Below are 19,025 nucleotides of genomic sequence, written 5' to 3' on the forward strand. Positions count from 1 at the left end.
TCATCTTAAAAATGACATACGTGGAATGAGAAATTGGATCAGAGAATGGAGACTGCTCAGCAGAAACTTCACAGTTAAGTAGAAAAAAAAAGTAATAGTTCTTCAGTAAGAAGAACTGGTGGGTTGTTGCCCTGGCTCTACTACTTATTAGCTTTGTGACTTGGGCAAGTCATTTTACCTCTCTGGCCTCCAATAATCTGACCTGCAAATTACAAGGTAGAAATAGATGATTTCTTAAGTCTCTTTCTAGCTCAAAATTTCTTAATGGTGATGGCTGAATAGTGCAATCTTCTTGTGGCTTTTTTGTTTGTTCTTTTTTTTTTTTTCTGTTGAGTCCTTGGAGGTAAAACATTTAGGAAATTCTAGGTCAAATTCAATATACTATGGCTCTATCTCAATATTGAATGCTTGCTTTTCTTACTCATTTATCCTAGGAAACAGAACCCAGATTATTAAGATTTAGATGGGACCTCGGTGATCAAATTTTTTAGAGGTGGAATTCTTTTCTTAAGACAAAATGTTACAGGGAAGCCAAATGTTACAGATCAGAGCACACAGCCTCTGAACCCCTGGAGTTTTCAGAGTACAGTTAGAGAACCGTAAATTTAATCCAGCTCCTGTTTAAAGATGAGAAAGGAAGCTGAGTGGGTTGCCGAAGGTCACAGACATGGCAGCAGCTTAGGGACAAGAACCCAGGCTTCGTGCATTAGAGTCCAGGCTCTTGCTGGGAGCTCTGTGTTCCCCAGAGTTTCTACATTGTGCTCTTTTTTGCCCCCCCGCCTAAGAGAGGGTCAAAATCTGAGAAACTCTCTTTGTCAAGTATCTCTTCATTCAGCACCCGAACAGAGGAGACAATGAAAATACTTAGATTGTTTCCTAACCTAATGGTCTCTGTATTGCAAAAATAATCAGGGATGAGTAGCAAAGAGAACAAAAAAGAATCCTCTCAGGATTCAAGTAGCTCCTGATATCCAACATCCTTTGTGATATCTTCTTTAAGGAATAGTAGTGATTTTTCTTTTCATAAGCAACATCCATGCCATATTTTTAAACTACCACTCCCCTAAAGTTATTAATAACATATAATATAAACATAAACACCTAATATAAATTGAATTTTAATATTGGGTTCTCTTTTGATTATGTTAAGCTGCAGAGCATCTGGAGTCTGCATGCACTATAAAGCACTTAATAACTGTCTTTGATGATAAAAAGTCATAACACTTTTATGAAATATTCTCAGTTGGAATCACATATAAATTTGCTGTACTGAATTTTACCTTCCTGACTCCTTGAGGAGGAAGTGTGAATGCTGCAGCTTGATCTTGAGTTGAGAGAATAGAATGCAGAGCTATCACTTTATATCTGAAAGTTAAAATCATAGTTCTTAGCAAGAGTTTCTCTTTAGAAGACACTGCAAAGAATAATAAAATTTATTTGCAAATAGAAAGCAATTTTTAAATTTTTTATTATGAAAAATTTTAAACACACACAAAAGTTCTGAAAATGGTACAGTGAAACCCCATATATACTCATCAAAGAGAAAAAACAATATGAATGAATTATATGGAATGTAGGGTTTAAAGAATTTTTAAAATATATTCTGATGCTGAAGTGATAACCATAACAGCGGTAATAAACTGTATCAAAACAGGCATAGTAAAAAGCCAATTCAATATGTATGGATGATGGGCTTCCCTGGTGGCGCAGTGGTTGAGAGTCTGCCTGCCGATGCAGGGGACGCGGGTTTGTGCCCCGGTCCGGGAAGATCCCACATGCCGCGAAGCGGCTGGGCCCGTGAGCCATGGCCGCTGAGCCTGCACGTCCGGAGCCTGTGCTCCGCAACGGGAGAGGCCACAACAGTGAGAGGCCCGTGTACCGCAAAAAACAAAAAACAAAAAAACCCAATATGTATGGATGGGCTTCCCTGGTGGCACAGTGGTTAAGAATCCACCTGCCAATGGGCAAGTCATTTTACCTCTCTGGGCTCCAATAACCTGACCTGAAAATTACAAGGTAGAAATAGATGGTTTCTTAAGTCTCTTTCTAGCTCACGGGTTCGAGCCCTGGTCCGGGAAGATCCCACATACCCTGGAGCAACTAAGCCCGTGTGCCACAACTACTGAGCCTGAGCTCTAGAGTCCACAAGCTACAGCTACTGAAGCCCATGCACCTAGAGACCGTGCTCTGCAACAAGAGAAGCCACCGCAATGAGAAGCCAGTGCACGGCAACTGAGAGTAGCCCCTGCTCGCCGCAACTAGAGGAAAGCCCGCACGCGGCAATGAAGACCCAACGCAGCCAAAAATAAATAAATAAATTTATTAAAAAGAAAAAACAAGTGCTTCAAAGATATTAAAAAAAAATGTACGGATGACAAACTGCAATGCTGTTAGGGTTTTGCACCATCCAGTGGGCTGGGGAGTGGAGTCACCATCTTACTCTTAACCACAGGATTCCCTCTGCTTAATCATATTGAGAAAATAAAACAAATGTAGAAATAGTACCTAAAAATTTTAGTAGATAAAATGCTATAATAGAAATGTTAAAAAAAAAAAAAAAAGAGCTTTGCCATGGACAATTTTAACTAAAGGTGAAAAGACTCTGAAAGTTCTGATCAAGAGTTTTAATGTGTGAAACATTTTTCTGTTTTAAAACTACCAGGAATATAATGAAGATCTGTAGTTACCGTTCTGAAAAAAATCTTCTGTCAGTTGATAAGAGATCATACAACTGTTGAATATGAGCAAGGCCTGGTAAAAAGATCAGTACTGCTCCTTCAACATTTTTGAACTGGGGACTTCTGTCTGAAATTTTTAAAAAGATACAATATTCAGAAATAAGGAACAGCATATAAGATATTAATAGAACATCTCCAATTAGTAGAAAAGTTTTATCAAAACAAATGGAGACACATTAGAAATAGATACATACCTAAATATGTAAGAAGTTCCAAAATGAGATCCAGGTTGATTTTATGAGGATTCATGTAGAGAATAGCATGCTGAGTGCGGTTGCTGTACTTTTGGTAAAATGGATTTAAATCATCACTTGTTCCAGTCTGAACTGGGATGTATTCCTAAAAGAAACAAATCAGAAAAAGCCAAACAAAAACATTACGTATTTTTATAAGACAAAGAAGGAAAAAAGGAGCTATTTGCATTCATTCCAATCTGTATTTTCTCATTGTCACTATTATTTTGTTAAAATATAGCAAGAATACAATTTTTAACAGAATTAAAGTATTACAAAATTTCATCTCTCCTATTAATTTCATTTCATACAGTCCCCTTAAGTATAGCAAACCTTTTTATCTTGGCATGTAAACCCTAAATTAGAAAAGAAATGAAGAAAAACAGAACAATGGAAGCATTGTTCTGTGGCAGCTGAAAAGCAGCCTGGCCAAGAGAGGTCATAATAACTTTATTAAGTAATTTACACCTGCCTCATTCCTTCTAGATTCTACTTTGGTTGCTGAATTCCAATCATCTTCTTTGAAATACTCCTTTTAATTTTTTAAAGTCTTTTAGTTTCTAATTTCTATCTCTGCAGTTTTAGGGAAAGATTTTAGTTTTTGCTTCCTTGGTTTATCTGCTTAACTAAAGGATAAAGTAACTTCTACTTCTACTTCTACTTCCATTAGATGAATGAAATATTGTGGATATAATGAAAATAGTGTATATAGTACCACTGGCCAAAATGCAGGATAATGTAGCTTTTTTTTTTTTTTTTTTGCTGTACGCGGGCCTCTCACTGTTGTGGCCTCTCCCATTGCGGAGCACAGGCTCCAGACGCGCAGGCTCAGTGGCCACGGCTCACGGGCCCAGCCGCTCCGCGGCATGTGGGATCTCGACGCACAGGCTCAGCGGCCACGGCTCACGGGCCCAGCCGCTCCGCGGCATGTGGGATCTTCCCGGACCGGGGCACGAACCCGTGTCCCCTGCATCGGCAGGCGGACTCTCAACCACTGCGCCACCAGGGAAGCCCAGGATAATGTAGCTTTTATGATATTTCTAAAATTATGTCATTGAAAGTAAATTAACTCTCTATGAAGATTCGTGCTTGCCCTGGATAGTACAGAGCTAAGGTTGGCTCGTGTCAGGACAGAGGCTGCTAGGAAAACCAATGGCAAGGATCTAGATTTTGGTCCTGCCCCATCCTGACTATCTAAGGTGTTGAGATAAAGTAAGTATCGTAAGCCAAACACTAGAGTCAGTGAAACAAAGATTTAAAGAAATGACCTTTAAAATTTGCTCATAATCATATCTGTTCTTCTTCTACTAGATTATGTTTGAATGCACTGTGTCAGCCATATTTTAAAACTCTTAAGGCAGTTTATGCCCTGGATATCACAATCAGATGTCTTTCAAAAATGTTTTATTTTTACCTGATACTTTTGTATTCCCCCTGCTTTGCTTGTAACATTAACAGTTATTTCTTCTTCCTCCTCCAGAAATTTCTGACAATATTCTGAGTCTTTCTCCAGGACAAAGCCTGTTTCTTCTATTATATCTTCAAGATGAAAAACCTGCATAGATTAAGGCATATAAATAGTGAACTTAAATTCATTTCAGTAAATATCATTTTAAAGAGAACAAGGGATTGTTACCTTTTGAATGTCACCAAATGCTAATTTAGCATGTTACGAGAAAAGCTTTTTTCTGCATTTATTGGTAGTGAAGAACTTGGCTGATGTAGATGGATCTATTCCTCGTAGTCTCAGGACAAAGCACATTATGGTGTGTATATTTTTTACATGTGAAAACCAATTAAAAGAGCAGCCTTTATCAGCTGAACCAAAAGGGCAAACATTAAGAATAGAAGGAAGCTTCAAAGACAAGCCTAAATTTGAGGGATGGGTGAAAAAGGAGTTCCTTATTGCTAGGCAGCTACCCCCAATCTGGATGTAATGCCTTTGCTATGGAAGTGTGTTTTACACTGTGTACCTCTGTGGTATGTCGTTCGTCAGCAGAATCCTCCTTCCAGCCCACTCACCCTCAGTCAAGGCAGCACCAGCCATCTGATTCCCAAGGCCATCTCCAGGTCCTCCCTATCTCTCTTTTTTAAAATTAATTAACTTTTTATTATTATTTTTTTTGGCTGTGTTGGGTCTTCGTTGCTGTGCGCGGGCTTTCTCTAGTTGCGGTGAGCGGGGGCTACTCTTCGTTGCGGTGCGCAGGCTTCTCACTGTCATGGCTTCTCTTGTTGCAGAGCATGGGCTCTAGGCGCGCAGGCTTCAGTTGTTGAGGCACATGGGCTCAGTAGTTGTGGCTCACAGGCTCTAGAGCACAGGCTCAGTAGTTGTGGCGCACGGGTTTAGTCGCTCTGCGGCACGTGGGATCTTCCCCGGGCCAGGGACAAACCCGTGTCCCCTGCATTGGCAGGCAGATTCTTAACCACTGTGCCACCAGGGAAGCCCTCCAGGTCCTCTCTTGACTTGCAATACCCTAGGAATCGTTCTAGGCTCAGACTTAAGGGCCTGTTTTATGGTGACACTCACTGGTGGGAATGTAGTTTCTGTTTACATATGCATTATAAAGAAAACTTACCTCAACAGGATAATTTCTTCCTGAAATTCTCAGAATAGGGCAGTGTATGAAATAGCTAGAAAACTTTTCACTGTCTACAGTGGCACTCATTAGAATCAAATGTAGATCAGAGCGTTTCTGTAAAATTTCCTTCAAGATAATTAGTAGGAAGTCTGACTGGACACTTCTTTCATGAACCTAGCATAAGGGGAACAAAAAAATCATAAGGTCAAGTAATAGGCTAAAACAATCAGACATTCAAATCTACTAAAAGTTAATCAATATTTACATATATTCAGTACATGCAGAAAGAGAAGCTGTATGTTTCAAATAAGGCAGATCTTCAGAATTGAAAATAAAGTCACCCTCTAAAATTGAAGTCGGTAAAAATCGGCATATAATGAACAAGATTAGCTATGATAGTAGGACTCTACCTTAGGAGATGGTTTGTAAGTGTTCAGCTGATAAGATTAGGGTATCTCCCAATTTCACTGAGAAGCCAGTGTAACTCTTAAAGCGCTGCTACTAATATACAACTGAACAGACACAAAACTGCAACAAGACAGATAGTTTATCCACTATGTAGAAAAAGGGGAATTTGATTAGTAGGAATCTGACAGGTTCTCTATCAACTGTCTGAGAAAAAGGCTCTTATGCCCTTCCAACAGATGCATTTTAGGGACGAGCATTGTAAACCTGCTATAGAGCATAAAAAAACATGGGACATTGTCAGAACTCAATATCTGCTGGATATACCAGTCTATATTTCAACTTCCTGTACTGGGGTTATTTCTACTCCATTTTATTTTATGAGATTAAGGCAGCATACAAAAGATAGAATACATCAAGATAACAAAAATTAAAACGGTTTTGATCATTCATTTGCTCGGAAGGGAGGCAACAATGGTCAAATGTTCACTACAAACAGTACTAAGCATTGTGCTAGATACTGGGGATTAAAAAATGACCAAGGTAGTCTTTTCATTTCAGAGTTTACAGCCTTGTTAGAGGATACTGTAGAGGATGGTTTGAAATTACATATGAAGCGTAGTTAATTTTTTTGGGGGGGGGGGGTAGGGGTCTAATATTCTTTTTTTGTTTGTTTTATATTTAATTATTTTTTTTATTGGAGTATAGTTGATTTATAATGTTGTGTTAATTTCTGCTGTACAGCAACTCAGGTGGTCAGGAAGGCTACTAAGAGAGATCTGCCATCTGTGCTGAGAACTGAAATGAGTTTTAGAGGAGGAGAAAGGAACAGTATGATAAAGGGAGAAAAAGTAGTCATGGGACACAACTTGTGCAAAATCATGGTGGACAGGGGGATAATTATACATTTCAGGAAATGAAGAAACAAAAATGACGCCTTGAGCATGGGATGAGGAACGGGCAAGAGATAGAGCTGGCAAGGTACTCAGTAATCTGCCCATATGAGGTCTTGTAAACCGTGTTAAGGAGTTGAGACTTTATCCTAATGAGTCAGGGTAGTGAGTAAGATATTTCAAAGCAGGGGCATCATGTGGTCTGAATTTTGTTTTCAAAAGATAAATCCAGCTATAATTGAAGAATGTAGTAGAAGAGAGCAAAACAGAAAGTAGGAAGTTTAATTAGAGGCTTTTGTACTAATTAAAAGAGATAATGGTAGCCTATATGAGGGCAATACCAGTGAATATGGAGAGGTAAATGAATGTGAGAAAAGTAAAATCAACAAAGTCTAGGTGATTGGATTTAGGGGATATGGGAGAAAGAAGAAGGAATAATCTTGGATGTTTTTACTTAGGTAGTTTGACGAGGATATTTAAATCTGAAGCTCAAGAGAGAAAGATTTCCTGAACAGAAACAGATCTGGAGAACCTCCTCAAATAGATGGTAATTTATATAGATACTGACATTTTTAAAAAAGAAAATTAAAAATGAGGATAAAACATAAAATAGAGCTAATAAAAATGAGGATAAAACATAAAATAGAGCTAATAAAAATGAGGATAAAACATAAAATAGAGCTAATAAAAATGTATGCTTTATTAAGTACACTTGGAAGAGGTGGGCAAAAAGTTTGGCTGTAAACATACCAGCAGCCAGAGGAAAAGCTACTTAACTCACACACTGACCATAAACTAAAACAAATCGCACAACTATTCCTAATAAGAAAGCCAGAAGTATTATCCTGAGCATCTTCATAAAGAAGGTCCTGAATAATGTAATGCACTCTATGCCAGCATCTCTTACATCATTATATTTAACATGATGATGAATTTCACTGGGTTTTTTCTTACTCTTACTGTACTTTTCAACAAGAGGTTGACATTATCATACTGAAGCACAATTCAGTAAATCACGCCTACAGACTGCTAATACTAAAACATCAAAGAACAGCTCCCTGAAGTTGGTCTAACTTTTAAATTAGGATTCATTCTGATATATATTTATTAATCAATTTTCTAATAATTTGGGGCTCCAAGAAAACTTACTGACTGGCTGATACAAGTATTTCATCTTACCTAGCAGTAAAAATTTCTCATTATAAATGGATAAATTAGCATTTTGACTTAAGTTGATTCTTGAGGATACTGATAAAATCTAGGTCTTAGCCATGCACAGCTGCAACTGTGACACCCCATTCCCCACCCAACACTGCCAGGAGCAAGTTACCAATGGGCCTGCTCAATCAAGCAGCCATACATCCTCTTTCTTTTTGACATCTTAGTGATAACAGTACAACTCCTTCCCCCACTGAAGATTAAAGACCCCTTAGATAAAAATGAATTCCCATCACTCATCTATAACCAAAATTATTGTATTTAAAAACATCTTACCCTAAACTTGTCCAACAACAGGAAAATGGTTAAATAAATTATGGGACATCCACATTATATACTTCTATAAAGCTATTAAAAAATAGTGTTTTTGTAGACTAATGATGTGAAAGAATTATAAAATAAATATCGCACATGCTAAACATACACATATATAAATGCACAAATGTCAATATTAATTTTTTTTCTGGATGAGACTACAGATAATTTTTATTTTCATTTTTGTATCTCTCTATACTTCTAATACTTACTAACCAAAATGAGGAAAATAACCCAATAATCTATGTATAGTCTATTAATTAAAAATCAAAGAATAACTGAACTTTCACTAATGCCTTCTGAACTTGGTGAATTAACAGACATTCATAGAAACTTTACATCTGGGAAAACTGAAAAAAATTTCCATTTTTGAATAAAAGAAATGCTGTATATCTTATTTTTTTCAAAAAATTATGTACAAAGCAAGTCAGTTTAACATGTACTAGGCTAGTATACCATTTAAAATAATTCTAATGTGAAACTTTTGGCATAATTCAATTTTAGTGTGCATTCAAATTTGATTCAAGTAGGGGTATATCTATAGGGAAAATGACATACTGATGAGGATTCCTTGTTTTTTATAAGAATCCGAGAAAATCCTTTAACAAATGTAGTTGAGAGGCAGCAGACTGCTAAGAGATGGCTGCAGATGTACTGCCTGGGTTTGAACACCCAGTTGTAGAGCTTATTGGCTGTGTGAATTTGAGCAAGCTATTTAATCTCTGTGTGCCTCAGTTTCCCCAACTGTAAAATAGGGATAATAATATCTACTCCACTGGATTGCTGGAAAGATTAAATGAAGTTGTATATATGAAGTCCTTAAAATAGCACCTTGCATACAGCAAATGTTATACAGCATTTGTTAAATAAATCAATTTACAGGAGACACATTTGTTAGAGGAAATTATTATATGTAGAGGAAATTAAATAATTATTATATGTAAAGTGTCTGGCATTTAAGCATGAAGAAAATGTTAGCTAGTTTTAGAAGTAACATCTTTTTAATTCAAAAATGTTTAGAATTTTTTTCTGAACATGACTACAGAATCAACTCACCTCATCTACAATAACGTGAGACACATTAGTTAGGAGACCATCTTCTTGAAGTTTTCTTAGCAAAACCCCTGTTGTACAGTAGAGTAACCTGGTAGATTCACTCACTCGAGACTCCATCCGGATCTGATATCCACACAAAGAATTCTGAAGGGAAAACACAAGGCCAAGATTAGAGTCTCACAAATGATCTAGGAAACAAGCTTTAAAAAGTACAGGTGCTGATCCTGCTACTATATGGAGCAGTCTAAGTAAATTTGTTTAGTGCAATTTATTACTTTCCCATGGTCTTCAATTATATAAAACTATAAAATTAGTTTCTGCAATTTTAATTTTTTTTTTTTTTTGCGGTACGCAGGCCTCTCACTGTTGTGGCCTCTTCCGTTGCGGAGCACGGGCTCCGGACGCCCAGGCTCAGCAGCCATGGCTCACGGGCCCAGCCGCTCCGCGGCATGTGGGATCTTCCCGGACCGGGGCACAAAGCCGTGTCCCCTGCATCGGCAGGCGGACTCTCAACCACTGCGCCACCAGGGAAGCCCCCAGTTTCGGCAATTTTAAACAAGAAAACCTTTTATCAGTTTTGAAACAAAAATCTGTTCACCTGCTTTGAGTACCATTAACATTATTACGAAAATATTAATAGATTTAATCAATTTCTTATTAAATTATCTTGGAGCAAAATATTGAGGTACCAAGGAATAGAATTTTAGAGACGCTCCTACAATTTGGTCCACTTTTCTATCAAGATCTCATAAAAGCTGCAACGATTAAAAACCAGTGGTGGGGGGCTTCCCTGGTGGCGCAGTGGTTGAGAGTCCGCCTGCCGATGCAGGGGACACGGCTTCGTGCCCCGGTCCGGGAAGCTGCCACATGCCGCGGAGCGGCTGGGCCCGTGAGCATGGCCGCTGAGCCTGCGCGTCCGGAGCCTGTGCTCTGCAGTGGGAGAGGCCACAACAGTGAGAGGCCCGCGTACCGCAAGAAAACAAAAACAAAAACAAACAGTGGTGCCTGATGGGAATCCTGAAGTCACTTCTATTCCCATCATATTTTCTTTCTCCTTCAGTCATTCCTTTGTTATACTTGTAAACATGTCTGTCATCCCCTTAATGTAAATTCCTTATAAGATAGAAATTATGTCCTTTTTCCTCTTTCATTTCGTGAGAGAAACCAAGAAAAATTGCCAAATAAAATGTTTTTTAATGAAGGGATACCTAACTTAAAGATAGAGACAAAGATGTTAAGTATCATATTTATAAAGAACAATTCAAAGTATAATTAAACTGAGTTATATGAACTGGGAATTCATTACATTTGGTTCTAAAGCAATTTTACTAATTCCTATACTTTGCAGTCACTCCGGTTAAGGTCTGGCCAGTTTTGTGTATACTTTTATCGCAAAGTGTGTGACAGTAGATATTTAAGTACTTTTTCTATTATTTCTTTTATATACAGGATTTGAAAATAGTCTGGCATTTTCTTTTATATTGTTTTTTCCTTCTGTTCACTGAACTAATGAAAATCATTCAGGAATACATCCCACGGAAAAGATTTCCAAATACTTGAGCTATCTGATATTAACAGTTATACTTGTGTTTATATTCTTTGAATGATCAACTTAGTATGTAATATATTTGAATACTCAATTATTAAAGTGCATATATTTTTCCTTTTATGTGAGAATTTTAATGATAATTACTGACAGTCCTTTGCATATCAAGGAGAGTGGCATAATATCACATCTATCCAAGAAAACATGAGAAACACCTGAGATACGCTACTGAACAAACAGCATTGGTCAAAACTCATATACGGCACAGGCTTCCATTTGGGTCCCAAGGGCACAGGTTGAGTGAGGTCAGCACTCTCTGAGGTGAGGTTGAACAGTGTCTCACCTTTCCTCCAGGTCCATTTTCACAGCCCAGTTCCTCACACACTCTTGTGGCTAAGCTCACTGCTGAGACCCGCCGGGGCTGGGTGCAGACAATGCTGCATCTACTTGTTTGCCATTCGTTCAGAAGCAGGTCCTCCAACAGGAAATGTGGCACTTGAGTACTCTTGCCGCTCCCTGTTTCACCTGCCACCACCACAGCCCGGTGCCTTCTAAGAGTTTCGACAATTGAGTTCCTGTGTTTGAACACAGGTAACTGTTGCCGTTCCTTTAGCAGTCTCTGGTACTTAGGTGTGCTTTGCAACTTTCTAAAGAGGTTTCTAACTGGCTCCAAATCTTCTGCCTTTTCTGATTCCAAGGACAGTGCAGAAAAATCCTCATCAGAAACTAAATTTTCCCAAGATTCCTCAGGATCTTCAGAGGTTTCTCTCGTATTCTCAGATTGCTGTTGTTGCTGTTGCTGCTGCTGCTTCAGTTTATTCAGAAGTTTGGCAATGAAAAGGTCACGTGGTTTATTGGTCTCCATTTTATTTAACTGTTCCTTTCTCTTTTCTGCATCACTCCACTCCAGCCAGACATCTCGGTAAGTGGGCGGAAGTAACTGATGAACTGACTATAAAGGGAAAACACAGTAGTTATGTCATTTTCACTAACTACTGGACACCAAAATTCAATAGGTTAGAACTTAAAAGGATAGCTGCCTTCTTCTTAAAATGTCTCTTAAACTAGTGTTACTACTTTAATATAAGATAAACATGTATATGATGCAAATTTATAAATAGCATATATTCAGGCTTCTAGACTTACTAGCTGTGTGACCTTGGGCAAGTAACTTAACTTCTTGGTGTCTTAGTTTCTAAATTTGTAAAATGGGGCTAATAATAGTACCTCCCTTACAGGCATACTCTGAGGTAAACTAAGTTAATCATGTAACGTGCTTATTCCTGGAACACAATAAACTATTAAATACATGTTTATTATTTATTCATATAGTGGTGCTATTTAAATATACAGATGATCCATAATGCATCTTTAAAACAAAGTTCCCTCTGAGATTCCAGCAGTTGTATATTACAGGTCAAAGTATTTTAAATGAACTCCACTGGATGAAACTGTTATCTTAATTCTGTGTTATAAAAGAGCCTGCAATTATTTCTGTAACACTGATAGTGACTTCCATCAATTAAGCTTAGCTTATGATACCTTATTCTGCAAAATGAGGGAAATAAAGACATTAAGCACTTTTACTGACACAAAATGGAAAAGAACTATTGTTGGAGTTCCACTTAATCAGTGCCTAAATTTTCAGTAGTTCTAATTCCCCATGAAGAAAGATATATTATAAAATATATATTATATATTATATAAATATAAAATATATATTATATATATTTATATATATATATAAAATATATATTATATTTTTATTATAAAAAGGAGATGTTGACAATACCCCCCAACCAAAAAAAAGAACATTGTGTTCTCTTAAAAGTGCTCTCTTCAGTAATACTTTATTTTCATCTTTCCTTAAACTGGAAGCTTATAGTCAACGTAACCTAAAAGTGAAAACTGGAACCAGTGTCTAATTTTTTAAAGTTGAGAGACAATATAACATTAAAGGAAAACAAATGTTTAAAAACTCTCCTTAATTCAACCATTCTAGCACAACTATTTTTTAATCTGTAAATTAGTATAGCTTACAAAGCTGGACCAAATGGTTCAGAGCCTCTGGTCTAAGGAGAGAAAGATTGAACTATGTTTAGGAGTGAGAGGAAGTCAAAATTATAAATAAGCAGAAACAAGGATTAATCAGAAGCATTCAGTAAGAGAAAACTGCCACAAAGGGCCATAATTAAAAACTAACTTCCACATGCAGATACAGTTTTATGTTGACAAAATATACCCATTACTCCAGAAATGATTTTTTTTTTGTTTGTTTTTTTGCGGTATGCAGGATTCTCACTGCTGTGGCCTCTCCCGTTGCGGAGCACAGGCTCTGGACGCGCAGGCTCAGTGGCCATGGCTCACGGGCCCAGCCGCTCCACAGCCTGTGGGATCTTCCCGGACCGGGGCACGAACCTGTGTCCCCTGCATCGGCAGGCAGACTCTCAACCACTGCGCCACGAGGGAAGCTCCCAGAAATGATTTTTGAAACACTTAGGTCTAAAAAGTCTCACCTGCCCTTTCACTAAACGATAAAGAGCTAAAGTAGCTCCCAGGTGCTGAGCTTGCATGCCATCCTCTGTTAAGATTGTAGGGCATACTACCAGTACATCATCTTCAGACTTGATTACCCTTACCCTACAAAGAAACCAAAAATATTTTAAAATAAAATTGATGAAGTAGAAAAGGTCAGAATTCCATTAACATTGAACTGTAGTTTAATTATTTAAATTAAATATTCCCATGGAAGACATCATACTACATAATGACTTATAAGCACTATCAATCTGAGATGTGGAATTAGCTTCCTAAATATCTACTTAACTCATCAGAAAAAAAAAGATTTTCATCTTAGATTTTTCTATAAGTTCATTCAGTTAACCAAAAACATACCTACATTTCCAGTATCTACCTACTGCAACTTTTTCAAAGGAAGGATTTGGACTCTTGGGAAGATTCTTCCTGACCCAATCGATCAGAAATTGTTTAGGAGATTTTCCAGTCCAGCTTCGAGCAGTATAGTCAAAATTTCTTACATCATGAGGTTCTTTCTTTTTCTCTAAAATGATAAAGATTGGTTCTTTAAAAATGGTTATGTAGTAATATACAGTCTCTTTTGAGAGATTAATGTTCTCTCACTTTTGGGAACAGACTTTTAGAAGAGAATAGGTTTAAAAAAAGACAGACAGAAAGGCTTGCTCTTCTTTAAGTGATGTAAGGAAATCCTCTTGATGGACAGAATCAGTGAAAATCTGGATCTTTTTAAAAAAGTATCTTAAGTTATGTGTTCTTGTAAAATATCTATGACACAATCCATGCGATGAATTGTTTAGAATACTCTGAATTACAATGTTTGGTAGACTATCTTTTGAAAAGATATAAATCAGATGTCATTTCTCTGCTTAACAGCTGCCACTACCACCACTGTCAATGGCTTCATGTTGCATATAAGATAAAGTCCAAATTCTTCATTAGTACCTAAAAGCCCTCTATGGCCCACCCCTGCCTATTTGTTGTCAGTCTTCCATCATGCTCGCTATGCTGTAGCCATACTGGTCATGAGTCAATTCCTTAAATGCTCTAAACCTGCCTCGCTCAATACAGTAGCCACCAGCCACATGTGGCTAAATTTAAATTAATTAAAATTAAAATTTCAGTTTCTCAGTTATACTAGTCACATTTCAAGTGCTCGATATAGTTGACCCTTGAACAACACAGGTTTGAACTGTACAGGTCCACTTATATGCAGATTTTTTTCCAATAAATATACAAAAACACACATGAAGAACATCATGTGTAAGACTTATATTGAAGTGGATAGCCTATCCTTACACAGGCATGAGGTGATAATTAATATAAAATTAATAATGTGTTATTTTCTTTGTTTTATAACTTTGCTTTCAAAGAATTACCTTACCTTATAGAATGCCTCTCTCTCATAACTGGAGAAACTGCATATCAGCCTATCATCATAGGTAAGTGGTTTTTTAAAAAATGTTAACATGTTTCCAATAGTATATTATGAATACTACTGTAATACTGTATGCCATAAAAATTTTATAATGATTCTTTCATTAGTGTATAAGGCTAAACTAACAGTGAAGTAAAGCAGTTATATTGATTACACTAGGGTACCATTAAAGCAATCATATTGCTGCTTCTTCGTTATTAATGCATGAATCATTATACCTATAAACAACTAAGAACTTCTGCACATTATCTTTTCATTTTTGATGTCTCATGTTAGTAATACATATAACAGCTACAGTGTTTTGAATCATATAAGACAATGTTGATATAGGTACTGACAGACGATTCATCTTGTACATAGATAACATAAACTCACAGAATCTATACAGTACAGTACTGTAAATGTATTTTCTCTTTGTTGTGATTTCCTTAATAATGTTTTTCTTTCTCTAGCTTACTTTATTGTAATAATATAGTATATAATACATATAACATGCAAAATACGTTAATCAAGTGTTATCACTAAGGCTTCCAGTCATTAGTAGGCTATTAGTATTTATGTTTGACTTAAACATAGCATTATGTTTAAGTCAAAAGTTATACGCAGATTTTTGACTGCACAGGGGTCAGCGGCCGTAACCCCTATGTTGTTCAAGGGTCAACTGTACTCATATTTGGCTAGTAGCTACCACATTGGATAGTGCAGATACAGAACATTCCCATCATAGTGTGTTCTGTTGAATAGTGATGCTCTAAGCTCTTTTCCACCTTAGACTTCCAATGTACTGTCTCTTTCCTTAGAAGTTCTTTCCACCAACTCATTACCAGGCTAATACCTAATCATCTGTCAGATCTCAGAGCAAGACCTTAGCAAGGTTTCCCCAATGCAAATTAGGCCCCCTTATTAGCTCTATTATTGGAAGCCAGTTTTCTTTCTTCAACAGCACACATCACAGTTTGTAATTGTGTATCTATGTCTGTTTAAAGCTTACATTCCCTGCTAGACTGTATACTTGAAGAGAGCAAAGATCAAGTTATTTTGCTAATAACTGTACATGTAGCACCTGATATTATGAACAATAAAAATTCAATAAATATTTGTAGAAAGAATGTACAATTAAAAGAACTGACAATTTAGTGTGGGACTCAACTGACTATATTACAGACTGATAAATATACTAGCTATATCAATAATTTACCTATGAGCACAAAGAGCACACTTACACAACTCTGGTGGCACAGCAGGAATCAGGGAAGGTTTAAAGAAGAGGTGCTGTTTGATTCAAGCCTCTAAGCAAGGGAAAGGTTGGCCAAGAAGGGGAAAACAGGATGAGCAAAGTCATGGAGCCATGAAACAATATATGTTTTAAAGAATGATGTAGCTGTAGTACATAGCTGGGAGAATAAGGTGGAAAGGATCTTCAGTGCCATGATACAGGGTTTGAACTTGCTAAGTGATTAAAATTTTTAACAGGGAACTCACATTTTGATCTGTGTTATGGAAAGATAATTCTGGCAGGAGTTTGGAGGAGGGACTGAAGAGAGATGAGGCCGAAGCAAGATATTTGTAATTACAAAATGCTATACAAGTTATCATAATTATTATTTTTCCAAGACAGTATGTGGAAGCATAACTTTACTGCCATCTTATGTAGTTTGCTGGAATACAAAGTAACAATTTCTCAATTATATAGTCCTTGACATTTTTCTATTTACAAATTATACCCTGGAACACTTTCCCTTCATTTTACCTTTCTCTTCTTCAGTAGCAGCTGTAGATTTTTCAAATAAATTAAAGTTCAAAGCACTTTCCCCTTCTGTGGCTACAGGAGGCTTCTTCCTTTCATTCTGTTGATGTGAAATCTTTATGGCTGGATTGAATACTGGATGGTCTTCTAAAGTTTCCATTTCTACCAAAAAAACCATGATGCTTATTTTTGTTTTATTATATTTGTTTTTCATGCCTTTTTACTTTGCAAAAATTGGTTTAAAAAAACAACATTCCTTCTTTTTCCTTGTAGTCAATTATTCAACACTTCCTTCTAGGAATTTGTGCTAGAAGTCAGAGGCAATTTATTTTCACATCATATACTAACATTTTCAGAACAATTACTTAACAGATGTAGAAGGCCAGGAAAAACATCTTCACTAGAAATAAATACACATGGAATTATATCCACTTCTTGTTCTTGAATGGAGATGGTATTTTATAGTATACATCTGAGGTTAACAAACTATGGTCTGCAGGCCAAATCCAGCCCTGCTGCCTATTTCCATATGGCCTGTGGGCTAAGAATGATTTTTACCTGTTTTAACTGGTTGAAAAAGACAAAAAGATATATTTGGTGACATGTGAAAATTATATATGAAATTTCAGCATCCATAAAGTTTTATGAGAACATAACCATTTATTTATGTATTGTTTATGGCTGCTTTTATGCTGTGATAGCAGTTAAGTAATTATAACAAATTGCAAAACCTAAAATATTTACTATTTGGCTTGTTGCAAAAAGTTTGCCAATCCCAATTATAAACTGTTAGGAAAGAGCAGACATATTAAAAAGAGGCAACCTCCATCCTAGGAAGGCCAATAAAGAAGAAACATTTATACGTCTGAGAATTTTAAAGTGTTTACCTCTTTGAAATTTCCTTATTTTTTCTTGAGCCTCTTTTTGGCCTTGCTTGTTTTTTTCTAATTTAAAGGTAGCTGCTTGCTCCTTTGCATCCAGAAGTTTTGCTGCAAGGTGCAAGTACCTTTCATTCTGTTGTTCCAAATAAGATGATGATAAAGAAATAAAAAGAAGAGCAAGATTAGTTTATCTATTGTCAATGTATTATATCAAACCCTGTGATCTTTTGATCTTATTCTTTGATCCAACAAATCTTTTAGAAATTTTTCATAGAGAAATGATACAAATGTGCAGATTTGCAGGTACATAGATGTTTACTGCAGTACTGATTGAAAAGGAAAACTGGAAATCAAGTGTGGTACATCTCTACAGAGAAAACTAGTCAGCCACTGGGAAAAAAAGTGAGGTAGCAAAAGAATGAGGGTGATCCACATGGAGAAACTTCCTTGACACGTTAAATAAAATAAAGCGAACTACAGAATAAAACGTAAGTATGAGCTCATTTCTGTTAAAAGAAAAATTAAATTTTTATACATTTTATAAATACATGTATTTAAAGGATTACATATGCAATAATAGGATAATACTCATTTCTGAAAGTTACCTTCCCATAATCTTTATCTTATGAAAGATAGCCAGGGACATTAAACAAAAAAAAAAAGGCCTCTGGGGAAGATGGGTGCTATAAAACTTAAGGACTAATAAAATAAAAATAAAACAAACAAACAAACAAAAAAAAAACTTAAGGACTTAACTCTGCTGAGCAAAAACTAGACAAAGTTAAAGCTAAACTCAAATTACTGTTTTTTTCTTTAGGTTAGGTTGATAGCAGATGAGAAGCATTAAAGCTCTGGGTGGAGACGGCATGTGCAGTGCTGCTATGAAAGACAACCGCTGAGACAAAGGGAAAAGAGACAACTGAGGAAGCACAACCACCTGAATTCTGAGATCATTTTGTGTAGAAGCAAACATCAATACAGTGTAACAGAAGGGTTGGCTATCGCCTCAATTTCACCTAAATCACACTCGTTCTTTCAATCTTTCCTATCTATGGCACTGATACCACCATCCCTCCACCTACGAATCTCTTGCTGACTTTGGCTTCTTAACTTTTATATTCAGTACATCATCAATTTCTACTGATTCTTGCTTTAAATGTTTCTCTTACAAATTACAATTTGGCACCTTATTATTTCACACCTGAGCAAGTGCAAGAGCTGCCAAAATGGCCTCCCTACCCTTTGCAAATCACCTTAAACACTACTAAATTTGCCCTAAAATGTCAAATTCTTCTTGTTGATCACCTGCCCCCATACTTCTGGCAACTCTTCACAATCAGTAGGAAAAGCTGTCAAATTCATTTTCTGGGCATCCAAATCTTCTAGTCTCAGTTTAACTCACCTGTTTACTCCTATTGGCCAGTACTCACCTACACATTTT

General features: G+C 36.6%; 1 protein-coding gene and 1 long non-coding RNA gene across 4 annotated transcripts in view; one reads left to right on the top strand and one right to left on the bottom strand.

Moving 5' to 3' along the window:
• The window catches only part of LOC117311580 (uncharacterized), a 37,244-nt gene that overhangs the window by 15,012 nt on the left and 3,207 nt on the right, over positions 1 to 19,025 (top strand). The window contains exon 3 of the long non-coding RNA XR_004525776.2: positions 18,402 to 18,566. This is a non-coding gene — a long non-coding RNA (uncharacterized lncRNA). The remainder of the gene's footprint in view (positions 1 to 18,401; positions 18,567 to 19,025) is intronic.
• Positions 1 to 19,025, bottom strand: part of DHX29 (DExH-box helicase 29) — a 48,268-nt gene that overhangs the window by 14,404 nt on the left and 14,839 nt on the right. For all 3 annotated transcript variants that reach the window (XM_019930037.3, XM_019930038.3, XM_019930039.3), the window contains 11 exons: positions 17,591 to 17,717; positions 16,707 to 16,865; positions 13,879 to 14,044; positions 13,500 to 13,623; positions 11,327 to 11,935; positions 9,438 to 9,581; positions 5,548 to 5,724; positions 4,386 to 4,526; positions 2,933 to 3,077; positions 2,688 to 2,805; positions 1,281 to 1,365 (listed from right to left, as the gene is read on the bottom strand). In XM_019930037.3, coding sequence (XP_019785596.2) covers positions 1,281 to 1,365; positions 2,688 to 2,805; positions 2,933 to 3,077; positions 4,386 to 4,526; positions 5,548 to 5,724; positions 9,438 to 9,581; positions 11,327 to 11,935; positions 13,500 to 13,623; positions 13,879 to 14,044; positions 16,707 to 16,865; positions 17,591 to 17,717 — 1,995 coding nt within the window. The remainder of the gene's footprint in view (positions 1 to 1,280; positions 1,366 to 2,687; positions 2,806 to 2,932; positions 3,078 to 4,385; positions 4,527 to 5,547; positions 5,725 to 9,437; positions 9,582 to 11,326; positions 11,936 to 13,499; positions 13,624 to 13,878; positions 14,045 to 16,706; positions 16,866 to 17,590; positions 17,718 to 19,025) is intronic.

The sequence above is a fragment of the Tursiops truncatus genome, chromosome 3, assembly GCF_011762595.2.
Source record: "Tursiops truncatus isolate mTurTru1 chromosome 3, mTurTru1.mat.Y, whole genome shotgun sequence".
NCBI lineage: Eukaryota > Metazoa > Chordata > Mammalia > Artiodactyla > Delphinidae > Tursiops > Tursiops truncatus.